The following is a 24,301-nucleotide window of genomic DNA, read 5'->3' on the forward strand; positions in this document are numbered from 1 at the left end:
AGAAGTACTGTTCAGAGAATTTGTAAAACAGCTGCCTACCTACTTTCCCATTCAAAATATTTTATTTTAAAGAACCTGCTGTTCTGCAATTCATGTGATTAATTCAATTTAGTTAAGTAATTTGCTAAAGCTCTGAAGATGCAAAATTCAATAGATCGGTTAATCAAGTGCAGATAACTAATGGGATAAAGCCAAGAATATCAGACACAGTTATTGAAAAGCTCCTTGCCATCATCATTGTTAAATACGTCAGGGATTGGGTACTGCTCTGATGTCACTTAACATACATGACTGGGAGATTCAAAGCTACATGCTAAAGCTGTGTCTCTTGTCTCTGAGCTTATCTTTGAGTTATTTATTGTAGAATCAGCATGAGAGCACAAGGGCATTGGTTGCTTGTGGCAACAAGATTACTTCACATGGTTAGAAAAATGCATTAATGTAAAGGAGTTTGACAGCAAAGTTATGATTTATTTCGCCACTTCTTTCACTGGGCAAATATGCTGACTACTCTGCATGTTGTCAGTTCTAATCAAGATACAATAAAGTCCCCATTTTTGTGAGTCTGTGCTTGAGTCACGGTCAAGACTGCTACAAGCCTAATAGTACAAGAAAAGATCTTGACAGATTCTGCATGCAGTACAAATTCCAAACGTGCTAATTCAATATTTTCAAGATACCTGCCTGTTCATTGTTAACCCAGGGCAAAATTCTGGTCAGTTTCCTGGTTTGTGCACTTTTTAATACAATGTTGCAGATTTTATACTTGCTAACTTCACAGTTTCTTTTTGTAAGAGCAACTGTTGGTTATTAGTACTTTACACATGGAGGGTACTTTCAACTTTTTCATCCAGTCACCAACTAATATTGCAATTCAAACACACAATGACGGTTTCCAAATATAACACCTTGTTTCCATGCTGTATGACTCTGTGACTTCCAATCACTATTAAAAATTCCATTGCCAGGAGTTAGGCTTCATGCTGCTTTGAAGTTCTGAAGATTACTGTACTTTTGCAGTGGGGCAATGGGGTGGAGTACGCGCAGGGTGCATTGATAAAGAAAAATAAACACTTTATCGCAACCTTTTAAAGATCTGCTACTTTGTAGGACAGTCCATTTCCAGGTTTTTACATTTCTCGAAGCCTAAAGTCCCAGAGGAATTTTCGTGAAATATTGAAGTTTACTGTTCCAAGTAGAGAATCTACAAATTGGAACGTGCATGTGAAAATGTTAGTGACTTTATCTATTCAGGACTACATATTTGTGTGCGAATTATGCTTTATTTTTAATGGTACCAGAAGTTTATCCAGAGTTTAATTATTTTCATGCATGTATGGAATCATATGTGATGCTTTCAAGTCTTTAATCAAAAGTTTACATCAGTGACCTTTATGTTTTATTCGCTCCCTGTGGTTCAGAGTTGCCCTAAACACGTAGGTTTCTATATTAAGCCCTGCCGCTGTGTTAGTGAAAGAAGATCCTCCTTAGGTTGGCAGTGGAACCAAGGAAGGTACGTTTCTTGCAGCAGCCAAATAAACTGGATTATTCCAATTCAAGTCAGCAACCTGACCCCAAGATCTGCTGGTCCATTTAGAGTCTGCAGCGTATGTTTGGAGAGGGTGCCAGGAATCCGTGAAGAGAGTAAAATAGGTACTATCGGATGACATAGATATGCTGCAGGCCCCAGAGTGGGATGCTAGAGAATGGGGAGGGGGAGATATCGGTGCAACATCCGATCAAGTTTGCAAGTGACTCTTAATTGGCCACCGAAGTGGCTGACCTGGCCTCCCAGTGGATGGCCAGTGGATGTGAGCTTTCCCACAATTGCCAAAGTGGTACGGCCAAGAGAGATGACAGATGCCCTCCTTTCCTGACCCTATGATTCTTTTCAGCGCCACTTTGCCAGCCTCCACCTCTCCTATTCTGTTGTTGAAAAGCAGATAAAATTCTAGCCAATGAGTTGAACCTTTTTTGGTGAATTGTGGGTTAGTTGAGTTTTTTGAGGACTTCTTGCCATGAAACTCAACAAGATTGCTCATCATATGTTACCAAATGTGCCTCATTAACTACCTACCATGCAACCCTCATGTCTATTCCACCTTCACTTTACCACAATTTATTCTCAGAACAATTTGCCACTCATTGGATAGCCACCAAAAAACCCACATCCCTCATGCCTGTGCCATCTTTGAAAGGCTGTGGTGCACCCAGACAAACATTGGCAATCTAGTATTGTCCTTTACTGGCAACATTACAACACAGCAGCCATGATGTCATGCCGTGCTGGTCATGGCACATAACCAGCTTGGCTGACACACCCTCACATCTCTATCTCCCACCCTCGTTGCCACGTAACCACAAGGCCACATAGTTTACCTGTTCTGAGTTAAATTCCATCTAAACACCCTTTTTAGGACACTACTACAGTATTCAAGTGAGTGCTGAGTATTAATGAGGTTAATAAGGCATTTAACAAGCAGTAATACCCCTTAACTGGCATCTTGCTGTTGCTTAATGAGTGAATCACCTCACCACTCAGCAAAAGTATAAAAGATGGAACATTATTGACAGATCTTGCTGGACTGCTCATTTTATTTTTTTCGCAAGTCTCATCAAAACCCGCTGCTCAGATCCCTATTAGACTCCACCATATTATCTAATTACTCCCTCTTAGCTAGCTGTCAGGAACATAGCAGTCATTGTCTTCAATAATACCATGTGGAAACTCCCATTGGTCCACATATTTAATTTGTGTACATAAACTTAAGATGACAGGAGTTTCTCACATGAGTATGTGTACAAATCTGAGTCCTCTTTTCGGATAAAAGTAAAATTGGAGTACTGGTTCATATTTCCTTGAAAGTGTAGTCGCAGGTAGTTAGGATAGTGAAGAAGACATTTGATATGCTTTCCTTTATTGGTCAGTGCATTGAATGTAAGAGTTGGGAGGTCATGATGTGGCTGTACAGGATATTGGTTAGGCCACTATTCGAATACTTTGTGCAATTCTGGTCTCCCTGCTATAGGAAGGATGTTGTGAAACTGGAAAGGGTTCAGAAAAGATTTACGAAGATGTTTCCAGGACTGGAGGCCTTGAGCTATAGGGAGAGGCTAAATAGGTTAAGGCTATTCTCCCTGCAACGTCAAAGCCTGAGAGGTGACCTTATAGAGGTTTATAAAATCACGACGGGCTGGAATAGGGTGAATAGGCAGGTCTTTTCCCCTGGATGAGGGAGTCCAAAATGAGAGGGGAAAGATTTAAAAGGGACCTAAGGGATATCTTTTTCATGCAGAGGGTGGTGCGTGTATGGAATTACCTGCCTGAGGAAGTGGTAGAGGCTGGTACAATTACAACATTTAAAAGACATCTGGCTGGGTATATGTATAGGGAGAATTTAGAAAGATATGGACCAAATGCCGGTAAATGGGACTAAATTTAAATAGGATATCTGGTCAGCATGGACGAATTGGACTGAAGGGTCTGTTCCGTGCTGTACATCTCTATGACTCCATGACTAAGTCTTTTACAGCTTTGTGAAACACGAGAAAATTGCTCCCTTCTACTAATGTTGATGTTGCTAAAAAATGTAAAAAGATACCTTAGCACTGTCTATGTGTACTGTTAAAACAGCTTAAAAATCCTTTCCAGTTCTGGAAACTGCTTGAATACTGCCAAAACTAACCTGCCCTTCTGGTATGGATCAGTTTTCTTCTCCTGAACTGACTTGCTTGTGGCCCCTTCCCATTTCTCCCTTTCGGGGTCATTAAAGCACAACTTCAGAAACACTTCAGCCATAACAAAACCTACAGACAAACCAATGTTATACCAATGGGATCTCCGATATCAGGGTTCTTAGCAGGGGCAGTAATGCAGAGACTCGAACAAACAGCTCTGCCAATCATCCAACCCAAACTTTGGGTCCGCTATGTGGATGACACCTTTGTCATCACTAAACAAAACAAATTAGAGGAAAACTTCAAGACCATCAATAATACCCTTTACTGACATAACATTCACAAAAGAGGAGGAAAACAACAACAAACTGCCATTCCTAGATGTCACAGTGGAGCGAACAGTCAATGGGGAACTTCAAACCAGCATCTACAGGAAAACAACACATACGGACCAAATACTGAACTACAGGAGCAACCATCCCAACACCCACAAACGAAGCTGCACTAGAACAATATTCCAACGAGCCACCACACACTGCAGCACAGAGGAACTACGCAGAGCAGAGGAAAATCACCTATACAGCGTATTCAAAAAGAATGGGTACCCTATGAACACAGTCCGCCGATTTCTCAGCAACAAACCCAAACAAACAGACAAAACGGGCTCAGAAACCATAACCACTCTCCCCTATATCAAAGACATTTCCGAAATGACTGCCAGACTACTTGGACCTCTTGGCATCAGGGTCGCCCACAAACCCACCAATGCACTAAAACAGCAGCTAATGAATTTAAAAGACCCTATACAGACAACAAATAAAACGAACGTCATCTACAAAATACCTTGCAAGAACTGTGACAAACACTACATTGGACAAACTGGCAGAAAGCTAGCCACCAGGATACATGAACATCAACTAGCCACAAAACGACATGACCCACTATCACTCGTATCCTTACATACAGATGAGAAAGGACACCACTTTGATTGGGACAACACATCCATCCTAGGACAAGCCAAACAGAGACATGCATGAGAATTCCTAGAAGCATGGCATTCCAGCCGGAACTCCATCAACAAACACATTGATTTGGAGCCAATCTACCATCCCCTGAGAAAAAGAACAGGAAATGACATCATCAACACAGGAAATGACATCACCAACCCAAGGAAACCTAACCAGATAAATAGAAAGCAGGACATAACACCAGCGCTTCGTCGGAGGCTCACTGATGATGTTACCTAGTATGGTGACGAAACGTCTGAAAACGAACCTTCCAGCTCAGCAAGCAAACTCTCATCCAGAACCTCAACCTGAGCTACAAATCTTCTCAAAACTCGCTAACTTTAGCCATTGATTTGTCAAGTAGCTTGTTTAGACGTTTAGCTTGTTGGAAATGCTATTCTGACTCACAGATTAACAAAAAAGCCTTTGACCATTAAAAAAGGTTACCTTCTCAGAACGTAAGACTGAAAGCAATAACGAAAAATTAGAAACCTTTATTAATGCTCCCTTCTTTAAGAAAGGATAGAATTAGAGCAGTGTGGAAAAGTTTCACTTGACTGATTCTGGGATGAGGGAGATTATCTGATAAGGAAAAGTTGGACAGATTGACTGTCTATCCATTGGAAGTTAGAAGAATTAGAGGTGATCTTATTGTAAGATTTTAATTTTCACTTTAACTTTAACTTTAATTATTAGACCCAAGCCAATTACAATTATAGACTGGGCCAATATAAAAGTATTGTAAGCAGACACACAGGTTGATCAACAGATGCCACATTATCTTAGTAGAGAGCTATGAAATTAGTTATCTCCAATGGTCAAGCTATCATAAAAGGGACCTGATTGCCATAGCAAAGAGCAATCAGGATAGAGTAAACAGTTAGGAATTGGTCACAAGTTGTTCAGCCAATTTGAGATTAATTCTACACTGTATATGCATTGGTAAGCCAATTAGAGTTCAAGATGTCTCAGAACATACAGAAGTGGTATGGGCTAGCAAGGGTTAACAAGTGGTGACCCATAGTGATTTAGTAAGCTGAACTGACTGTTAAAAAAAGTGTGGAGAAATGAAGAAGGGTCTGGACCCAAAACATCAGCCTTCCTGCTCTGATGCCTCTTGGCCTGCTGTGTTCATTCAGTTTCACACGTTATTATCTCAGATTCTCCAGCATTGGCAGTTCCTACTATCTCTAAAATTTTTATATTGGCTTGGTTTGTAACTGTAAGTGACTGGGTCTTCTAATTAGATTAAAATGAAACCAGAAATTTAAAACAGGCTCCATATAAATGGAAACAGCATGATTTATGGAAGGAGTAAATTGCCACTCCCTAGAATGCATTAGAATGAAAATCACTGACTGCACATTCAGCAAGAATCTCACTAACTTCAAGATTCCAGTCATGTCCAATGCCTGAAGGATTATAATTAAAGAACAAGATATGACTGATTATAAACAGTGGAATAATATGCAGTGTAAGATTAACAGAGTGAGCAGTGTGTTGGTGGATATAGATTCAGTCCAGATTGGTCATACCCTGTTTTAGTTTGTGGATTTCTGAATACTATCTTATATTAATCAGAGCTCCCGCATGCTCACAGCAGGAGACAATATTTTGCATGTTAACTTATATGGAAACGCGATTCTGGTCAAATCATGAGATTGTGGTTTGTATCATCAAGTACATCAATATCGTAATGTTAATCTCAAAACCAATTATACAAAATATCCAAACTGGCAAGCCACTGTTTTGGAAATTAATTCTACATACAACACTGGTACTTCTACATTTTTACACTGATTTTGTCTTATTTTGCTGATATCATACTAGACAACAGGGAGAGAACATCAGTGGTTGTGCTACTGGACTAAAAACATTTTGAAATTCAATTTGACTCATCTGGTGATATGTTGATTGCTGGTTTGTTCTTAAAAAGTGCAACTACCATCCTTTAAAGATGCACTGGCTCACTACCTACATGTGATGCTATTGACAACATGCAATAATTATTAACACCTGCAGAAGAACTGGACAATAAATCCAACCAATATCAGCATTACTCATCCACATCCCAAGAATGAATAAATCAATGTTAGTAGAACTGAAAGTAAATGTTCTCTGTTGTGTATGTTTTCTCTTTCAAAGTATGAATGGGAATCTCTATTCTCAGTTCACCGTTTAGGGACAAATCTTAAGATCAATTTTAATTTGATTTCGTTTTGTTGATTGTCAGCATATTCAAGGATTAGAAAATGGCGTTAACTTTGATATTGCTGGATCCATAAAAGTATCAGGATTAATGGAGAAATTGATCGAGTATTTGATGTTGAGTACTCGGAAACATAATTTGACATTAATTGAATCACAATATCAGGATTTCATGAAATTTTAAGGGAAGTATTGAATCACAGAACCATATACTTTTACAGTGTAGGAGAAAGTTAATCACTTCTTCACACCTATATCAGCTCATCCTCTTTTAATTATTTCATAAGATGAGTGTTGCTCGTCCATGGGACTAAATTAAATTAAGACTCTGGTGTGTATTGCAGCTCAACAGTCATATTAGCTTGTACAAAAATTGAACCCATAGCCAAATTAGTAAACTCAATGAATCTGAAAGTCTTTAATTCAGGAGTATACACGGTGAAAGACAAATTGACACTGATTTCGCTTTGTTGTTCGTAGCCAGAAGTAACTGCCCATGAACAGGACATTCCTTATCCAAGCCTGCAGATTTTATAATCATTCACTTGATAGGTTCAAAAAGTGACATGCTCCATTATGGGTGTGCAATCTATCCTGCTTGATTTGCTTGATGCCTCCATTCAGTCAAGGGTACCATACCTCATGGTCTAATTGGACAATACTGTGAATCATTGAATCACCAGCTCAGCCAAAGGTCAATGTACTCATTATGCCTGTGCCCAATCTTTACTGCATCTAACCTCTTAGTCTCACCTTTCAAATATGTTCCCATAACTCTTGACTGCTTTCTACGTTGCCTTTAAAAGCAGGTGCAGCTTTACTTTTATTCCTCTAACCAAATAACATTACTCAATATCTGTTGATTTCAGGGTATCAGCAGCCTGTTCAGTTCCCTGAAGGTTGTGCGTCTTTTAAGACTTGGCCGTGTTGCCAGGAAGCTGGATCATTACCTGGAATATGGTGCTGCTGTGCTAGTACTACTGGTATGCGTTTTTGGATTAGTGGCTCATTGGCTTGCCTGCATTTGGTACAGTATCGGGGATTACGAGGTCATCGATGAAGTCACCAACAGAATAAAAACAGACAGCTGGCTGTATCAACTGGGTCTAAGTATTGGAACACCCTACCATTTCAATGCCAGTGGCACTGGACAGTGGGAAGGGGGACCCACAAAGGATTCACTGTACATATCTTCCCTTTATTTTACCATGACCAGCCTTACCACCATCGGATTTGGCAACATTGCTCCTACCACTGATGGGGAGAAGATATTTTCTGTGGCTATGATGATGGTTGGCTGTAAGTACATGCATTTTTAAATTACTGATATATAAAATGGCTACCGATTTTTTTTTTATGGTATGCGTTATAAGGTATTTCATTGGTCCAGATGAAGAGGATATCTCACAATATGCCCTGTTACTTGGACTTAATTATGCATAACATGTTTTGTTCACAAAGTTGTTGAATGAGTGAACAGATTACCATGTGCTGAATACAGTAGGGCATCCAAAAATTGAGTGAACAGTGAGATAACAGTGTATTTCCTAAAAAAAGTGAATTTAAGTGTTTGAGAAATAGTCAAAGGAAAGAATGAGAAGGAGTTTGAGTTGGAGGGGGTGAGCTGAATGTCAAATCAGGCACAAAAAGAGAAATTTAAAGAAAAAGTAAATGGAAAGGGAAAGAAAGAAATGTCAATTTAAAAGTATCATATTTTAAAAATCTGCCAGAATAGTTCACCACTGAAGCAATGAAGCTTTGCGCTTATAACTGGTCGCTCTCTGGACAAGAAAGATTAATGTGCAATTATTAATATTTATCACATTAGTTAAAAAGGTAATTACACTGATCGTAGTTTCATGTAGCGAGTTTAGTAACAGTTGAATTCCAATGCAACAACTTCTCAATAATCACAAGGAAACCCAGAGCAAGGATGATTTTTTTTTTGTGAAACTAACTGCCAAGTGATAACTTGTGGCCATTTCTAATTCACAGGCTATCTCTTCTTTACGAATTGCCTTCCTATTTCCTTACCAATTAGTATATATGTCATTCAAATGCTATGACTTTTTCAGTAAATTCTGGATCATTACTAAAACATAAAGTACCCAATATTATCAAAATATTGTTAAACAATTATCTATTCTACATTATCATTTTTCACCCAGTAATTCTTACAAACACAAACAATATTGGTAAAATATGTTGAAACGTTTATAAAGATAAGTAGAAACAACATCATTAAATAATTAATACTATTGAACATACATATATTGACAAGGGCTGATTTCAGAAGCAAAGCATATAAAAACACGTTTGGAGTTCTAAAGAAGGTTCACCGGACTCAAAATGTTAACCCTGATTTCTCTCCACGGATGCTGCCAGACCTTTTGAGTTTTCCCGACAATTTCTGTTCTGGTTTTGATATTTGTTATATGGCTGTTACCATTTCTAAATTGAATTTCTAAGTGATTGATGTTTTAAAACGATTTTCGAAAATAGAGTTTATATAATTCCACCTTTTTATCTTATACTTCTAAATTTATTCTTAAATTTATGTACAGCATCATCCTGAATAAAATATTTAAAGACGAGGGTGAATTTAACCGGAGAGAGAACTCACCTCCATAAGACTCACATGAAAATTGCATAAAGTGGTCCATCTATCAACGAAAACATATTCATTTACAACATCAAAAGCAGATACTGCTATAACAACCTCTTAAAACCAGCAATCAAAATTTAAATGCAGTCCTCAAGTTGAGATGAGTGTTTCTGTGTCTTTTGAAATTTAACAAGCATTCACTATAGTCCCATCTGAAAAAGAATAACCTGGAAAATATCAATAGAATGACCCGTTAAAATGGAAACATCAGATGTTATTTTCGGCTTCATAACAGATTATTTATCTATCAGTAGAGTGGGCAAGTGTTAGAGATTTTTTGTAGCCCAACAGAAGGTCCATTATTTTTACAAAGCTAAAGGACTTTGGAAATTTAAATCTCAATTCAGACACGGGGTGAGAATTCCCCACCATAGTGTCTCTGTAGTTTTAAGTGCATTATGTTGCTTTCTCTAACAGGACAAGTACTGTAATGCATTTCATCAATTAGTTAATGGTGATGAATGTTATGGTCACTTACCTTTTCAGAACAGAAACCCAAGACCAATCACTGCATTATAAACTCGTCTATATTCCATTACAGTATGTAACACTGTATTAAATTTGTCAAAATATTTAACATGTAACTGTAAGAATGTCTCAGCAGGTTTTCTTCAAAGGTCACAAATTCTCAAGCCCGACATTTTGTTTAGAGCTTCAAAAACTGCACCAGCAAATAAAACTAGTGCAGGGAAGGAAATTCAAAATGTTGACGGTCCTTGCAATGGTGACCCCAACCTTACAAGATGTGCAAGCAGGATTCATGCATAATCCTTTCCTAATCTGCAAAATGTCCACACAAGCATAGTGCAACATTGGAAAGGCATAGGGAATTGGAATTCGCAGTGAACAGTTGTAACTTCTTTACTTTCCTGACCCCATTTCTGTCTCCATTAGGAGAAGAAAAATTGATATACTATCTCTGGAGAGAGAGCAAGCCAATGTTTGAGTCTAGATGACTTTGCATCTGATGAAGTGTTGGCTTGCTGTCTCTCCATGGATGCTTCCTGACCTGCTTGGATCTCCAGCATTTGTTGTTTTCAGTACAGACTCCAGCATCTGCAGTAATTTGCTCCTACACAAAACATCTCCGTTAAAAACAGCAACAATTCAGTACTTGTTCAACACTGTAAAACAGTGTTACTCTCTGCCCTCAATTTGCTAATATAGAATTTGAGTTAAAATGAACGAAATTCCTGAATGAAAGCTGCGAGTATTACTACTGAACACAAATGATGTAGCAGCTCCTCCTGCAAACCCTGCCACTCAGTATCTCCTGAATAGATGACACTAAAGGCATTCTTGAATTTGCAGTTTTAGAATAATATGCGCTTGATAAAATAATACTATATGCAAACTTCTATGTCTGTCCATAACTTAGGGTCCAGCTTATTTACAATAATTCAATGATCATGGATTTTGGAACTCCTGGGGGAATATCATAGGTGGAATTATTTGGTTATGGTTCATTCTGATGAAACACATTAAGAAATATTTATTTGAGTGAAATGGTTTGTCTTGCACTAACTTTTTCACAATAGAACGATCAATCCTGCAATTTGTCAGACATTTGTTTGTCTTTTTGAGAACAATTGAATGCTCCAATGCAACAGTTACTACATTTCAGAACTTAATTGGTTGTATATCACTTTAGGATGTTGTCAGGTTGTGGAAAAGCTAAGATGTGTTTCTCTCCACATCAAGTTTTTATTCGTTTTCCCACACTTTTATGGGGATGGATAGATAGAGAAGTAAATTGAAAACATGTACTAGAGGCACTCTTTCTGTAGGCCTGTAGAATTTTGGTGATGTGATTAAAACTGTGCTGGTACATTGCCTGCAATTGTACCCCAGTTGATATAGTAGTGTTGTACAACAGGCCACTGTTGGTGCCATCATAGTACTTGGCCCAAGCAACAACATTTTATATTTATGAAATAAAAACGGAAAGAAATGAGAGAATTCTGATGGATAGTATTTACGCACACTTGGAGAGGCATGACCTAATTAGGAACAGATGGCATGACTTTGTGCCAGGCAGGTCATGACTTACTAACTTGATTCAATTTTTTGAGGAGGTGACCGATGAGGGTAGAGCAGTGAATGTGTTTTACATGGATTTTAATAAGGCTTTCGACAAGGTCCCTCATGGTAGCCTCTTCCAGAAGATTAAGATGCAAGGGATCCACTGTGACTTGGCCACGTGGATTCAGAATTAGCTCGCCCAAAGAAGACAGAGGTTAATGGTGGAAGGGTGTTTTTCTGGCTGGAGATTCATGACTAGTGGTGTTCTGCAGGGATCCATACTGCAACTTCTGCTGTTTAACATACTTATATAAATGATTTGGATGAAAATGTAGGTGGATGGATTAGTAAGTTTGCAGATGATACAAAGATCGGTGGAGTTGTAGATAGTGTAGCAGGTTCTCGAAAGATCCAGTGGGATTATGTATCAGTTACACATATGGGTGGAGGAATGGAAGATGGGGTTTAATCCAGGTAAGTGTGAAGTGCTGCTCTTTGGGAGATCAAATGTTAAGAAAAAATACACAGTTAATATGTAGGGTTTGCGATCAGTAATTTGCTGATTTTTAGGTGGTTAGAATCACTCCCAAGTCCCTAGTTCTGACACTGGACTGATTTTAGGAATGAAGAAGGCAGTAGGCAGGTGTTTAAAGGCAAAAAACCTCTGTGTTTATTTAAATACAAAAAGGCAAATATAATACAATAAATAAAGGCAAATGTAATAAACAGTGAAATTGACAAATCACCTATACAGAGGACAGTGATTAAATACACTATTAAATTAAACACAGATTAGACACTATTAGAAACTAAACAGTAAATTTAATCACAGAAACTTTAATCAGGTTTCTTACCCTCGGATCCCTGCAGTGTCACCACCCAACTTCCTCTCCCTGCTAACTAGGTTGGATACTCTAGGGTCTCGGGCGTTTAAGCTCACCGATGGGGAAAAGTGCTATTTTGAAGTACAGCTGGCTGTTCCCTCTTGCCGTACTCGTTGCCTTGATGAAGACTTTGGATGGTGTAGGCCTTCAGTCCAAGTTAACTCTTTTGATGAGGTAGGAGGTGTTTTGGATTTATCAGGCGAGTATTTGGCTTTCCTTACTTTGTGGTGGTTTTTGCGAGCCGGTTTTACCCTCAGGATGCGTTTGAGGCCTTGTCTGTCAGTCAGGTCCTTGGTTTTTGGAAGCTGTCAGTTCTTAGGTCTGCAGGTTGTGGTCTGTTGCTGTGGTTCCCCTGGTGCGGAACAGGCCTGTTTTGGTAAGTTTCGGAATTGCTGTCAGAATCCCTCTTCTGGAGACAGTCAGAAGTCACATGACACCAGGTCATAGTCCTACAAGTTTACTTGAAATCACATGCTTTCAGAGCACAGCCCCTACATCGGGTGACGTGAGAGAGAAGAGCACACACTTACAGAATTTACAGGCAGAGTGATCCAGGGCAGAGAGATCGAAAGATCATACAAGCGGTGTGAGTGAATGATAAGTCTCTGCAGCTGACCAAGAATGATAGATGGTGTGTGTAAAGTGTCAACAACTGAATAATAAGTGAAGGGATGACCTATAATCTGATTAAATGAGGCAGAGAGATAATTACAGAAAATTAAAAATAAGGTGATGCCGGAAACAAACTAAATGACTGGAAAAACATGGGTATAAGAGTTGCATACCAAGGGTCTAACCAAAGTAATAAGTAAGCCAAAGCTGTACCAACGAATTCAGGTAGAGAGATTGTAAAAAATTATCAAGGTGACAGTGTCAAAACAGGACAGCAAGGGAGATTTTACAGATACACCACAGTGTGGTGGGGTCAGATGTAGCGCAACATGAAACCAAGATCACGGTCGTCTTTAAGGGTACGAAACTTGACTGCCAGTTTCAGCTTGGTGATTCTGCATTGCTGTGTATCTCGAGGTCCAATGCTTATCTGAACATCAGAGACTGAATATCCTTGACCGCTGAAATGTTCCCTGACTGGGAGGGAACACTCAAGGACAGATGGCTCAGTACCTCATTCTACCACAAGCCCACGGATAACCGCACGATTTTGCACTTCTCTAGCTTCCACCCCAGACAAATTAAAGAAGGCATCTTCAGGGGAGGCAATGACCTAGTGGTATTATTGCTGGACTGTTATTCCAGAGACCCAGACATTGTTCTGGGGAGCTGGGCTCGAATCCCACCATTGCAGATGGTGGAATTTGAATTAAAAAACAAATCTAGAATTAAGAATCTAATTATGACCATGAATCCATTGTCAGGAAAACCCATCTGGTTCACTAATCTCCCTTTAAGGAGGGAAACTGCCTTCCTTACCAGGTCTGGCCTCCATATGACTCTAGACCCACGGCAATGTGGTTGACTCTTAACTGTCCTCTGGGCAATTAGGGATTGGCAATAAATGCGGCCTCGCCAGCAATAACCCCATCCTACTAATGAATAAAAAAATTCCTCTATGGATAAATAGCATCTGCTCAGATGAGGGGGAACATGATGGACACCTAAAGACTTTGAAGGACACCCTCGTAAGAATGTGATATGATGCTCAACTCATTGATCGCCAATTCTGATGGGCCACAGCGAAAAACCACAACGACTTCCTCAGAAGACATACACAGGATATGACTGATAGAGTGCCCTTCATCATCGAGTACTTCCCCAGAGCTGACAGACTGAGCCATGTTCTTCACAGCCTTCAACACGTCATTGATGATGATCTCACCTAGATCATCTGTACACCTCCACTTCTCACCTTTGACCATCCGCCAAACCTTAAACAGACCATCATTTGCAGCAAACTAACCAGCCTTCAAGACCACATTGGCCACAACACTACACAACCCTGCCATGGCAACCACTGCAACACTTGTCAAATCATCGACATGGACACTACCATCACATGTGGGAGCACCACCCAATATTATCCAATGTCCCAAGACACATTCTAGATGTGCATTATTAAGCAATGTCTCATGAGAAGATATTTTAGCAGATGACCAAAAGTTGGGACAAATGGGTAGGTTTTTGGGAGCATCTCAAAGTAGGAAAGAGGTGGAGTGGTTGAGCAGTTTAGAGAAGGAATTCCAAGGATTTGAGCTGCTGAAAGCTAAACTCACTCACAAGGATGGAGCAATTAAATCCATGCCAGAAGCAGCCACAATTTGATGAGCCGTTATACCCTAGAGGATTGTGAGGTTGTGGGAGATTACCGGAAAAGGGAATCTAAGGAATGTCAAGAAATACTAACTTAAAAGTGAGAGGGAGGTAAATAAATCCACAAAGGAGATAGAAATTAAGATAAAGAAGAAAAAGGGAGCTTATGAAAGTTGTCAGTAGAAAATATAATTGGGAAGTCCATATGGAAGGTTCAGAGGAGATGTGATAAAACAAATAAAAGAAGCAAAGAGGGAGTATGATAAGATACTAGCAACGAAAGGGTTTCCAAAGTCTTCACTTAAATATTGAAAATAGGAGTAGGACCATTTAGGGACCCAATGGGGATTTATACATTGATATAGAGGGCACGGTTATGATGTTTAATGGATATTTTTTATCTGTCTTTAACAAAGAAGAAGATGCTATCCACCCCATTGTCAGTCAAAGTGTTTACGGTTGATATGGCTGAGGCATTGGATTGGCCGACTACTTAAAGTTGATAAGGCAGTGAACCAGATGTGATACAATCAAGGATACTTGGGGAAGTGAGAGCGGGAATTGCAGAGGCACTGGGAATATTTGGTTTGATTTATTGTGGTCACATGTACCTAAGCACAGTGAAAAGATTTGTTTTGCAAGTACTACAGGCAGATCATACCAAACTAGGACATAGAAATCAAAGGGTGCTTAGACAGAGTGAGGCATGCAGGTTACACTGCACTGGAGTTGTGCAAAGCAAGATCAACATTAGCGTGATCAACATTATTTAAAGTTGGAGAGTCCATTCATCAGTCCAGGGGAGAAGCTTTCAGTGTTCAGTTGACTTGGGCAAGCTACCTGAGAATTGGAGAATTCCAAATGTGACAGTCTTGTGCAAAGATGGGTGTCAAGGTCGATCCAGCTTTTAAACCCAGATTGGGATGAACCTATGGAATTCTCTGCCACAAGAAAAAGTAAAAGCCAAAACATTGAATGGCTTCAAGAACAAATTTGATATAATTCTCAGGGCTAAATGAATCAAAAGGTGTGGCGAAAAAATCAGGCACAGGGTACTGAGTTGAATGATCAACTATAATCATATTGAATGGCAGAGCAGGCTCAAAAGGATCAAGTGGCTTACTCTTGCTCTTACCTGCTCCTACTTTATTTCTGTGCCTGATTGACAAGGAATGTAGATTGGGAGAAACTGTTTGAAGGTAAATCCACATTTGATATGTGGGAGGCTTTTAAGGAGAGGTTGATGTTCCTGTGAAAATGAGGAATAGAAATGGCAAGATTAAGGAACCATGGATGACAGGTGAAATTGTGAGACTAGCCAAGAGGAAAAAGGAAGCATACGTGAGGTCTAGGTGACTGAAAACAGATGAAGCTTTGCAAGAATATTGGGAATGTGGAGCAAATCTGAAATGAGGCATTAAGAGAGGACATGAGATATTGCTGGCAAATGTGGTTAAGGAAAATCCCAAAGCCTTTTATTCATGTATAAAGAGCAAGAGGGTAACTAGAGAAAGGATTGGCCCACTTAAGGACAAAGAAGGAAAGTTATGCATTGAGTCAGAAAAAATGGATGACATTCTTAACGAGTACTTTGCATCGGTATTCACCAAGGAGAGAGACATGACAGATGTTGAGGTTAGGGATAGATGTTTGCTTACTCTAGGTCAAGTTGACACAAGGAAGGAGGAAGTGTTGGGTATCCTAAAAGACATTAAGGTGGACAAGTCCCCATGTCTGAATGGGATTTATCCCAGGTTACTGAGGGAAGCAAGAGAGGAAATAGCTGGGGCCTTAACAGATATCTTTACAGCATCCTTAGACACGTGTGAGGGCCCGGAGGACTGGAGACTTGCTAATGTTGTCCCCTTGTTTAAGAAGGGCAGCGAGGATAATCCAGGCAATTATCGACTGGTGAGCCTGACATCAGTGGTAGGGAAGCTACTGGAGAAGATACTGAGGGATAGGATCTATTCCCATTTGGAAGAAAATGGGCTTATCAGTGATAGGCAACATGGTTTTGTGCAGGGAAGATCATGTCTTACCAACTTAATAGAATTCTTTGAGGACGTGACAAAGTTGATTGATGAGGGGAAGGCTGTATATGTCATATGCATGGACTTCAGTAACGCATTTGATAAGGTTCCCCATGGCAGGCTGATGGAGAAAGTGAAGTCAAATGGGGTCCAGGGTGTGCTAGCTAGATGGATAAAACACTGGCTAGGCAACAGGAGACAGAGAGTAGTAGTAGAAGGGAGTTTCTCAAATTGGAGACCTGTGACTAGTGGTGTTCCACAGGGATCTGTTCTGGGACCACTGTTTGTGATACGTAAATGATTTGGAGGAAGGTATAGGTGGTCTGATCAGTAAGTTTGCAGATGACACTAAAATTGGTGGAGTAGCAGGTAGTGCAGGGGACTGTCAGAGATTACAGCAGAATATAGATAGATTGGAGAGTGGGGCAGATAAATGGCAGATGAAGTTCAATCTGGACAAATGCGAGGTGATGCATTTTGTAAGATCAAATTCAAGAGTGAACTATGCAGTAAATGGAAAAGCCCTAGGGAAAATTGATGAACAGAGAGATCTGGGTGTTCAGGTCCATTGTTCCCTGAAGGTGACAATGCAGGTCATTAGGGTGGTCAAGAAGACATATGGCATGCTTTCCTTCATTGGGCGGGGTATTGAGGTCAAGAGTTGGCAGGTCATGTTGCAGTTGTATAGGACTTTGGTTCGGCCACATTTGGAGTACTGTGTACAGTTCTGGTCGCCACATTACCAAAAGGATGTGGATGCTTTGGAGAGGGTGCAGAGGAGGTTCACCAGGATGTTGCCTGGTATAGAGGGTACTAGCTATGAAGAGAGGTTGAGTAGATTAGGATTATTTTCATTAGAAAGACGGAGATTGAGGGGGGAACCTGATTGAGGTCTACAAAATCATGAGGGGTATAGACAGGGTGGATAGCAAGAAGCTTTTCTCAGAGTGGGGGACTCAATTACTAGGGGTCATGAGTTCAAAGTGAGAGGAGGAAAGTTTATGGGAGATATGCGTGGAAAGTTCTTTACACAGAGGGTGGTGGGTGCCTGGAACACGTTGCCAGCAGAGGTGGTAGACACAGACATGTTAGCATCTTTTAAGATATATTTGGACAGGTACATGGATGGGCAGGGAGCAAATGGACACAGACCGTTAGCAAATAGATGACATGTTAGACAGAGGATCTTGATCGGCGCAGGCTTGGAGGGCTGAAGGTCCTGTTCCTGTGCTGTAATTTTCTTTGTTCTTTGTTCGTTAAGCAACTGGTAATGCTTAACCGATGTTCTTCAGATTAGAGGAAGGTTAGTTAAAGTGTCCCCTCAGTGCCTGTCCATTTTGTGTAAGCAGCCTTGCTTTTCCTGCTAAGCATTAATGAACTGGACCTTGATGCCTAGGGCACAGGTTCAATTTTTTGGGATGATGCAACATTTGGTAGTATTGCTAACTGAGGATAGCGTGGACTTTTAAATGAAAAACGGACAAGTCAGTGGAATGGATGGACAGGTGACAAATAAAATCAAATTCAGGGAAGTGTGAGATGAATACACGCAGAAGGCATTGAAGGTGGACGGACAAGTTGAGAGAGTGATCAAAGATTGTATTTGGTATTCCAGTTTTTAGTAAAAGACTACAAGAGTTATGTTGAACTTGTATAAGAAACTAGTTCAACTTCTGCTGGAGAATGACATCCAGTTCTGAACAGAGATAATAGGAACTGCAGATGCTGGAGAATGCAAGATAATAAAATGTGAGGCTGGATGAACACAGCAGGCCAAGCAGCATCTCGGGAGCACAAAAGCTGATGTTTCGGGCCTAGGCCACTCAGCAGAGAGGGGAATGGGGTGAGGGTTCTGGAATAAATAGGGAGAGAGGGGGAGGCAGACCGAAGATGGAGAGAAAAGAAGATAGGTGGAGAGAGTATAGGTGGGGAGGTAGGGAGGGGATAGGTCAGTCCAGGGAAGACGGACAGGTCAAGGAGGTGGGATGAGGTTAGTAGGTAGATGGGAGTGCGGCTTGGGGTGGGAGGAAGGGATGGGTGAGAGGAAGAACAGGGTAGGGAGGCAGAGACAGGTTGGACTGGTTTTGGGATGCAGTGGGTGGAGAGGAAGAGCTAGGTTGGTTGTGTGGTGCAGTGGGGGGAGGGGACGAACTGGGCTGGTTTAGGGATGCAGTTGGGGAAGGGGAGATTTTGAAACTGGTGAAGTCCACATTATACCATTAGGCTGCAGGGTTCCCAGCCGGAATATGAGTTGCTGTTCCTGCAACTTGGGGACTGCTTTGCAGAACACCTCCGCTCGGTTTGCAACAAACAACTGCACCTCCAGTCACAAACCATTTCCACTCCCCCTCCCATTCTTTAGATGACATGTCCATCATTGGCCTCCTGCGGTGCCACAATGATGCCACCCGAAGGTTGCAGGAACAGCAACTCATATTCCGGCTGGGAACCCTGCAGCCTAATGGTATCAATGTGGCCTTCACCAGTTTCAAAATCTCCCCTTCCCCCACCACATCCCTAAACTAGCCCAGTTCGTCCCCTCCCCCCAGTGCATAACACAACCAACCCAGCTCTTCCCCTCCACCCACTGCATCCCAAAACCAGTCCAACCTGTCTCTGCCTCCCTAACCTGTTCTTCCTCTCACCCATCCCTTCCTCCCACCCCAAGCCGCACCCCCAGCTACCTACTAACCTCATCCTACCTCCTTGACCTGTCCGTCTTCCCTGGACCGACCTATCCCCTCCCTACCTCCCCACCTATACTCTCTCCACCTATCTTCTTTTCTCTCCATCTTCGGTCCGCCTCCCCCCCCTCTCCCTATTTATTCCAGAACCCTCACCCCATCCCCCTCTCTGATGAAGGGTCTAGGCCCGAAACGTCAGCTTTTGTGCTTCTGAGATGCTGTTTGGCCTGCTGTGTTCATCCAGCCTCACATTTTATTATCCAATTCTGAACACTGCACTTTAGGAAGAATGTGCCTGCGCTGGACAGTGTGGACGGGATTTATGAGAATCATTGCGGGGATGAGGGACTTTAGTTATGAAGATAAATTTGAGAAGCTAGGACTGCTTTCTTCAAGGGAAAAATGTCTGTGAGGGCATCTGATAGAGGTATTCAAAATCACAGGTGTTCTTTTTTTGAATAATAAGGGAGAAATTGCTGGAATCCATTTCCTTCTATCCAGTTATAGTAGGGAAGATGGTGTTTGAAATGTATCTTTCAGATTACACTGAGTTCTGAGAGGTGTTCTATGGAAATATACAATTCTGTACAGAGCTAATTCGCAAGTTTTCAATAGGTCTCTGAAATGGAGTTCAAAGGAGACAGGCCGAGACTGAAGGGCAGTTAGTTGGCAATTTTGCAAATTCTGAGTCCTTGGAGACCATTGAGAAGGCAAGTTCAGTTGAAAATCTTTGTATAGTCAGAGCTCAGAAGAGCTGAGAAAGTTGGGAAGTCACTGGCTCTGTGTTGGCACAAGCTGTGAATGACATCGAAGAAACCCATGGGCATTAATACTTTGTTGAGTTCTGAGGAAGGGTCACCGGACCCGAAACATTAGTTCTGTTTTCACCTTCACAGATGCTGCCAGACCTGCTGAGCTTCTTCAACAACTTTGTTTTTGTTCCCAATACTTTGTTGCAATTGAGATAGTGAGGGTGAAGAGCTCTGAACAAGATGAGCACTCAGAGAAAACTGAAAGGCTATTTTTAGCTCAGTGAAGTTAACTTTCAATGAAAAGTTGGAGGTGTGTGTAAATCCAGGAAAGGACAGTGATCAACCAGGATAGAAAAGAAACATTGTGCAGCATTACAGCAAGAGGGTAGGGGAAAGATACAACGTGAAATATGCATTAGGAAAACCAGTGCAAACACAATTGGTGGAATGGCTGCCTTCCGCACTGCAATAATTCTGTGCTGCCATGTGAAATATGGCCACGATGCATTTGAAAACAAAGATGTGACTTTTTCATTGAGTAATTACAGCTGCCAGTTTACATCAGACAATACAGGAATAATGTGTGACAGAGTTTTGGATAACTTCAGGTTTGTATAGAATGCAGTTGGGAGGATAGGTGCAGTTTAGAATAGGCAAGTCTGGAGGTAACAGTCATGAATGAGGGCTTCAGCAGCAAATGAACCGAAGTCAAATAGAATAGATAAGCATATAAAAGGGGTGGAAATAACATGATGGGAATGAAGACCAAGCACAGTGTTCAAACAAACAGGATTGGATGCCAAGAGCAATTCGTTGTGACCTGAGTTATGAGGGTATCTCTGGAGCAAAGAGGAAAATCAAAATGCTGGTTTCTGTGTGGCAGCAAGTAAGTTTATCAAACCAAAATATGAAGTTTTAAATGTCCTTTATGTTTCTATTTTTAAAACATTTGCCTCTGTTTTTAAGGCAAATCGAGAAGTGAATTTCGGACAGAATGCCATCATCCCAGACTTTCTTCTAGCTTTTCACTGGCTGTTTCCCAAATGAAAAATCTGAGTTGAACATCTCTCAATCAAGAAACTGCCATTCTTACACAATGATGGTGCAATCAAACCATGTTAGCTGGAGGTTGAGTTGGTAGTATGTTAAAAATATGTGGTGAACTAAGGAGTTCCAATCAGAATTGTTAAGAGCATGAAGGATTTGACAAAATTTAATGTTTATGACGGTTACAGGTGTAAATGTGGGAAGAATCAAGGGGAAAGGAAGAGATGAAGATGGAAGCTAAGCAGAATTTGTATGCTGAAAGCAGACTAGTTATCAGTCACAGCTGTTGAAATAATTAATATACATGAATCAGGAAACAATCAGTTATTTTTCTGGATAAGAAAGGGAATAAGGGATAAGGCAAGGAAGCATTTAAAAGGGGTTGAGATGGATTGGGGTTGATGCTGGATACTCTGAAAGCATTTTCCAGTTGACAAAAAAAATCTTTTCTTGAATGGATAGAAGTTGAGCTGCATGACAGTATCTTGTATTTATGTAGCACCTTTAACATAAAACATCTAAGTGCATTCACAGGAGTGTTATAAAGCAACATCTTGTGAATTAATCTCCAAAATCATCATTGACTCTGTTCTAAGAAATCTCTGCAAATGCGCGAATATGGTTTTAGACATTTTTTGAACAGCAGGCTCAATATTGCAAGTGATAAACTTTATGCTGAAATTAGAAGGGTTCTTTCAGTAAGAACAGAGAAGATGGTAAAAGGGGCGGAGGTGTGGCGTTGTTGGTCAAGGACAGTATTACAGTTGCAGAAAGGATGTTTGGGGACTCGTCAACTGAGGTAGTATGGGCTGAGGTTAGAAACAGGAAAGGAGAGGTCACCTGAATAGTTCCAGAGATGTAGAGGAAAGGATAGCAAAGATGATTCTCGATAGGAGTGAGAGAGACAGGGTAGTTGTCATGGGGGACTTCAACTTTCCAAATATTGACTGGGAACACTATAGTTCGAGTACTATAGATGGGTCAGTTTTTGTCCAGTGTGTGCAGGACGGCTTCCTGACACCGTATGTAGATAGGCCAACAAGGGGTGAAGCCACATTAGATTTGGTACTGGGTAATGAGCCCGGCCAGGTGTTAGATTTGGAAGTAGGTGAGCACTTTCATGATAGCGGTCACAACTCTGTTATGTTTACTTTAGTGATGGAAAGAGATAGGTGTATACCACTGGGCAAGAGTTATAGCTGGGGGAAAGGTAATTACGATGAGATTAGGCAAGATTTAGGGAGCATAGAATGGGGAAGGAAACTGCAGGGGATGGCCACATTAGAAATGTGGAGCTGATTCAAGGAAAAGTTCCTGTGTGTCCTAGATAAATATGTACCTGTCAGGCAGGGAGGAAGCTGTAGAGTGCGGGAGCCGTGGTTTACGAAGGAGGTGGAATCTCTGGTCAAGAGGAAGAAGGCGGCTTATGTTAGGATGAGATGTGAAGGCTCAGTTAGGGCACTTGAGGGCTACGAGGTAGCCCGGAAAGACCTAAAGAGAGAGCTCAGAAGAGCCAGGAGGAGACATGAGAAGTTGTTGGCGGATAGGGTCAGGGTAAACATTAAGGCTTTGTATTGGTATTTAAGGAATAAAAGAATGACGAAAGTAAGATTAGGCCCAATCAAGGATAGTAGTGGTAAGTTGTGTGTGGAGTCAGATGAGATGGGGAAGCGCTAAATGTATTCACTCTAGAAAACGGCAATGTTGTCGAGGAGAATACTGAGATACAGGCTACTAGACTAGGTGGGATTGAGGTTCACAAGGAAGAAGTATTAGAAATCCTTCAGAAGGTGAAGATAGATAAGTCCCTTGGGCCGGATGGGATTTTTCCTCGGATCCTCTGGGAAGCCAGGGAGGAGATTGCTGAGCCTTTGGCATTGATCTTTAACTCGTCATTGTCTACAGGAATAGTGCCAGATGACTGGAGGATAGCAAATGTGGTTCCCCTGTTCAAGAAGGGGAGTAGAGACAACCCTGGTAATTATAGACCAGTGAGCCTTACCTCAGTTGTTGGTAAAGTGTTGGAAAAGGTTATAAGGGATAGGATTTATAATCATCCAGAAAAGAATAAATTGATTAGGGATAGTCAGCACGGTTTTGTGAAGGGAAGGTCGTGCCTCACAAACCTTATTGAGTTCTTTGAGAAGGTGACCAAACAGGTAGATGAGAGTAAACCGGTTGATGTGGTGTATATGGATTTCAGCAAGGCGTTCGATAAGGTTCCCCACAATAGGCTATTGTACAAACTGCAGAGGAATGGAATTGTGGGAGATATAGAGGGTTGGATTGGAAATTGGCTTGCTGAAAGAAGTCAGAGGGTGGTAGTTGATGGGAAATGTTCACCCTGGAGACCAGTTACTAGTGGTGTACCGCAAGGGTCAGTGTTGGGTCCACTGCTGTTTGTCATTTTTATAAATGACCTGGATGAGGGAGTAGAAGGATGGGTTAGTAAATTTGCAGACGACACTAAGGTCGGTGGAGTTGTGGATAGTGACGAAGGATGCTGTAGGTTGCAGAGAGACGTAGATAAGCTGCAGAGCTGGGCTGAGAGGTGGCAAATGGAGTTTAATGCAGACAAGTGTGAGCTGATGCACTTTGGTAGGAGTAACCAGAAGGCAAAGTACAGGGCTAATGGTAAGATTCTTGTTAGTGTAGATGAGCAGAGAGATCTCGGTGTCCATGTACACAGATCCTTGAAAGTTGCCACCCAGGTTGACAGGGCTGTTAAGAAGGCATACAGTGTTTTAGCTTTTATTAATAGAGGGATCGAGTTCTGGAACCAAGAGGTTATGCTGAAGCTGTACAAAACTCTAGTGCGGCTGCACTTGGAGTATTGTGTACAGTTCTGGTCACCGCATTATAAGAAGGATGTGGAAGCTTTGGAAAGGGTGCAGAGGAGATTTACTAGGATGTTGCCTGGTATGGAGGGAAGGTCTTACGAGGAAAAGCTGAGGGACCTGAGGCTGTTTTCATTAGAGGGAAGAAGGTTGAGAGGTGACTTAATTGAAACATATAATCAGAGGGTTAGATAGGGTGGATAGGTAGAGCCTTTT

General features: G+C 41.1%; 1 protein-coding gene across 4 annotated transcripts in view; it reads left to right on the top strand.

Moving 5' to 3' along the window:
• Positions 1–24,301, top strand: part of kcnh5b (potassium voltage-gated channel, subfamily H (eag-related), member 5b) — a 288,070-nt gene that overhangs the window by 114,156 nt on the left and 149,613 nt on the right. For all 4 annotated transcript variants that reach the window (XR_007248323.2, XM_048538289.2, XM_048538290.2 and 1 more), the window contains exon 7: positions 7,763–8,192. Coding sequence is in view for 3 of the 4 variants with exons in the window: in XM_048538289.2 (XP_048394246.1) it covers positions 7,763–8,192 (430 nt within the window). In the remaining variant the exon portion in view is untranslated. The remainder of the gene's footprint in view (positions 1–7,762; positions 8,193–24,301) is intronic.

Source organism: Stegostoma tigrinum, chromosome 10 (assembly GCF_030684315.1).
Source record: "Stegostoma tigrinum isolate sSteTig4 chromosome 10, sSteTig4.hap1, whole genome shotgun sequence".
In the NCBI taxonomy this organism is placed as follows: Eukaryota; Metazoa; Chordata; class Chondrichthyes; order Orectolobiformes; family Stegostomatidae; genus Stegostoma; species Stegostoma tigrinum.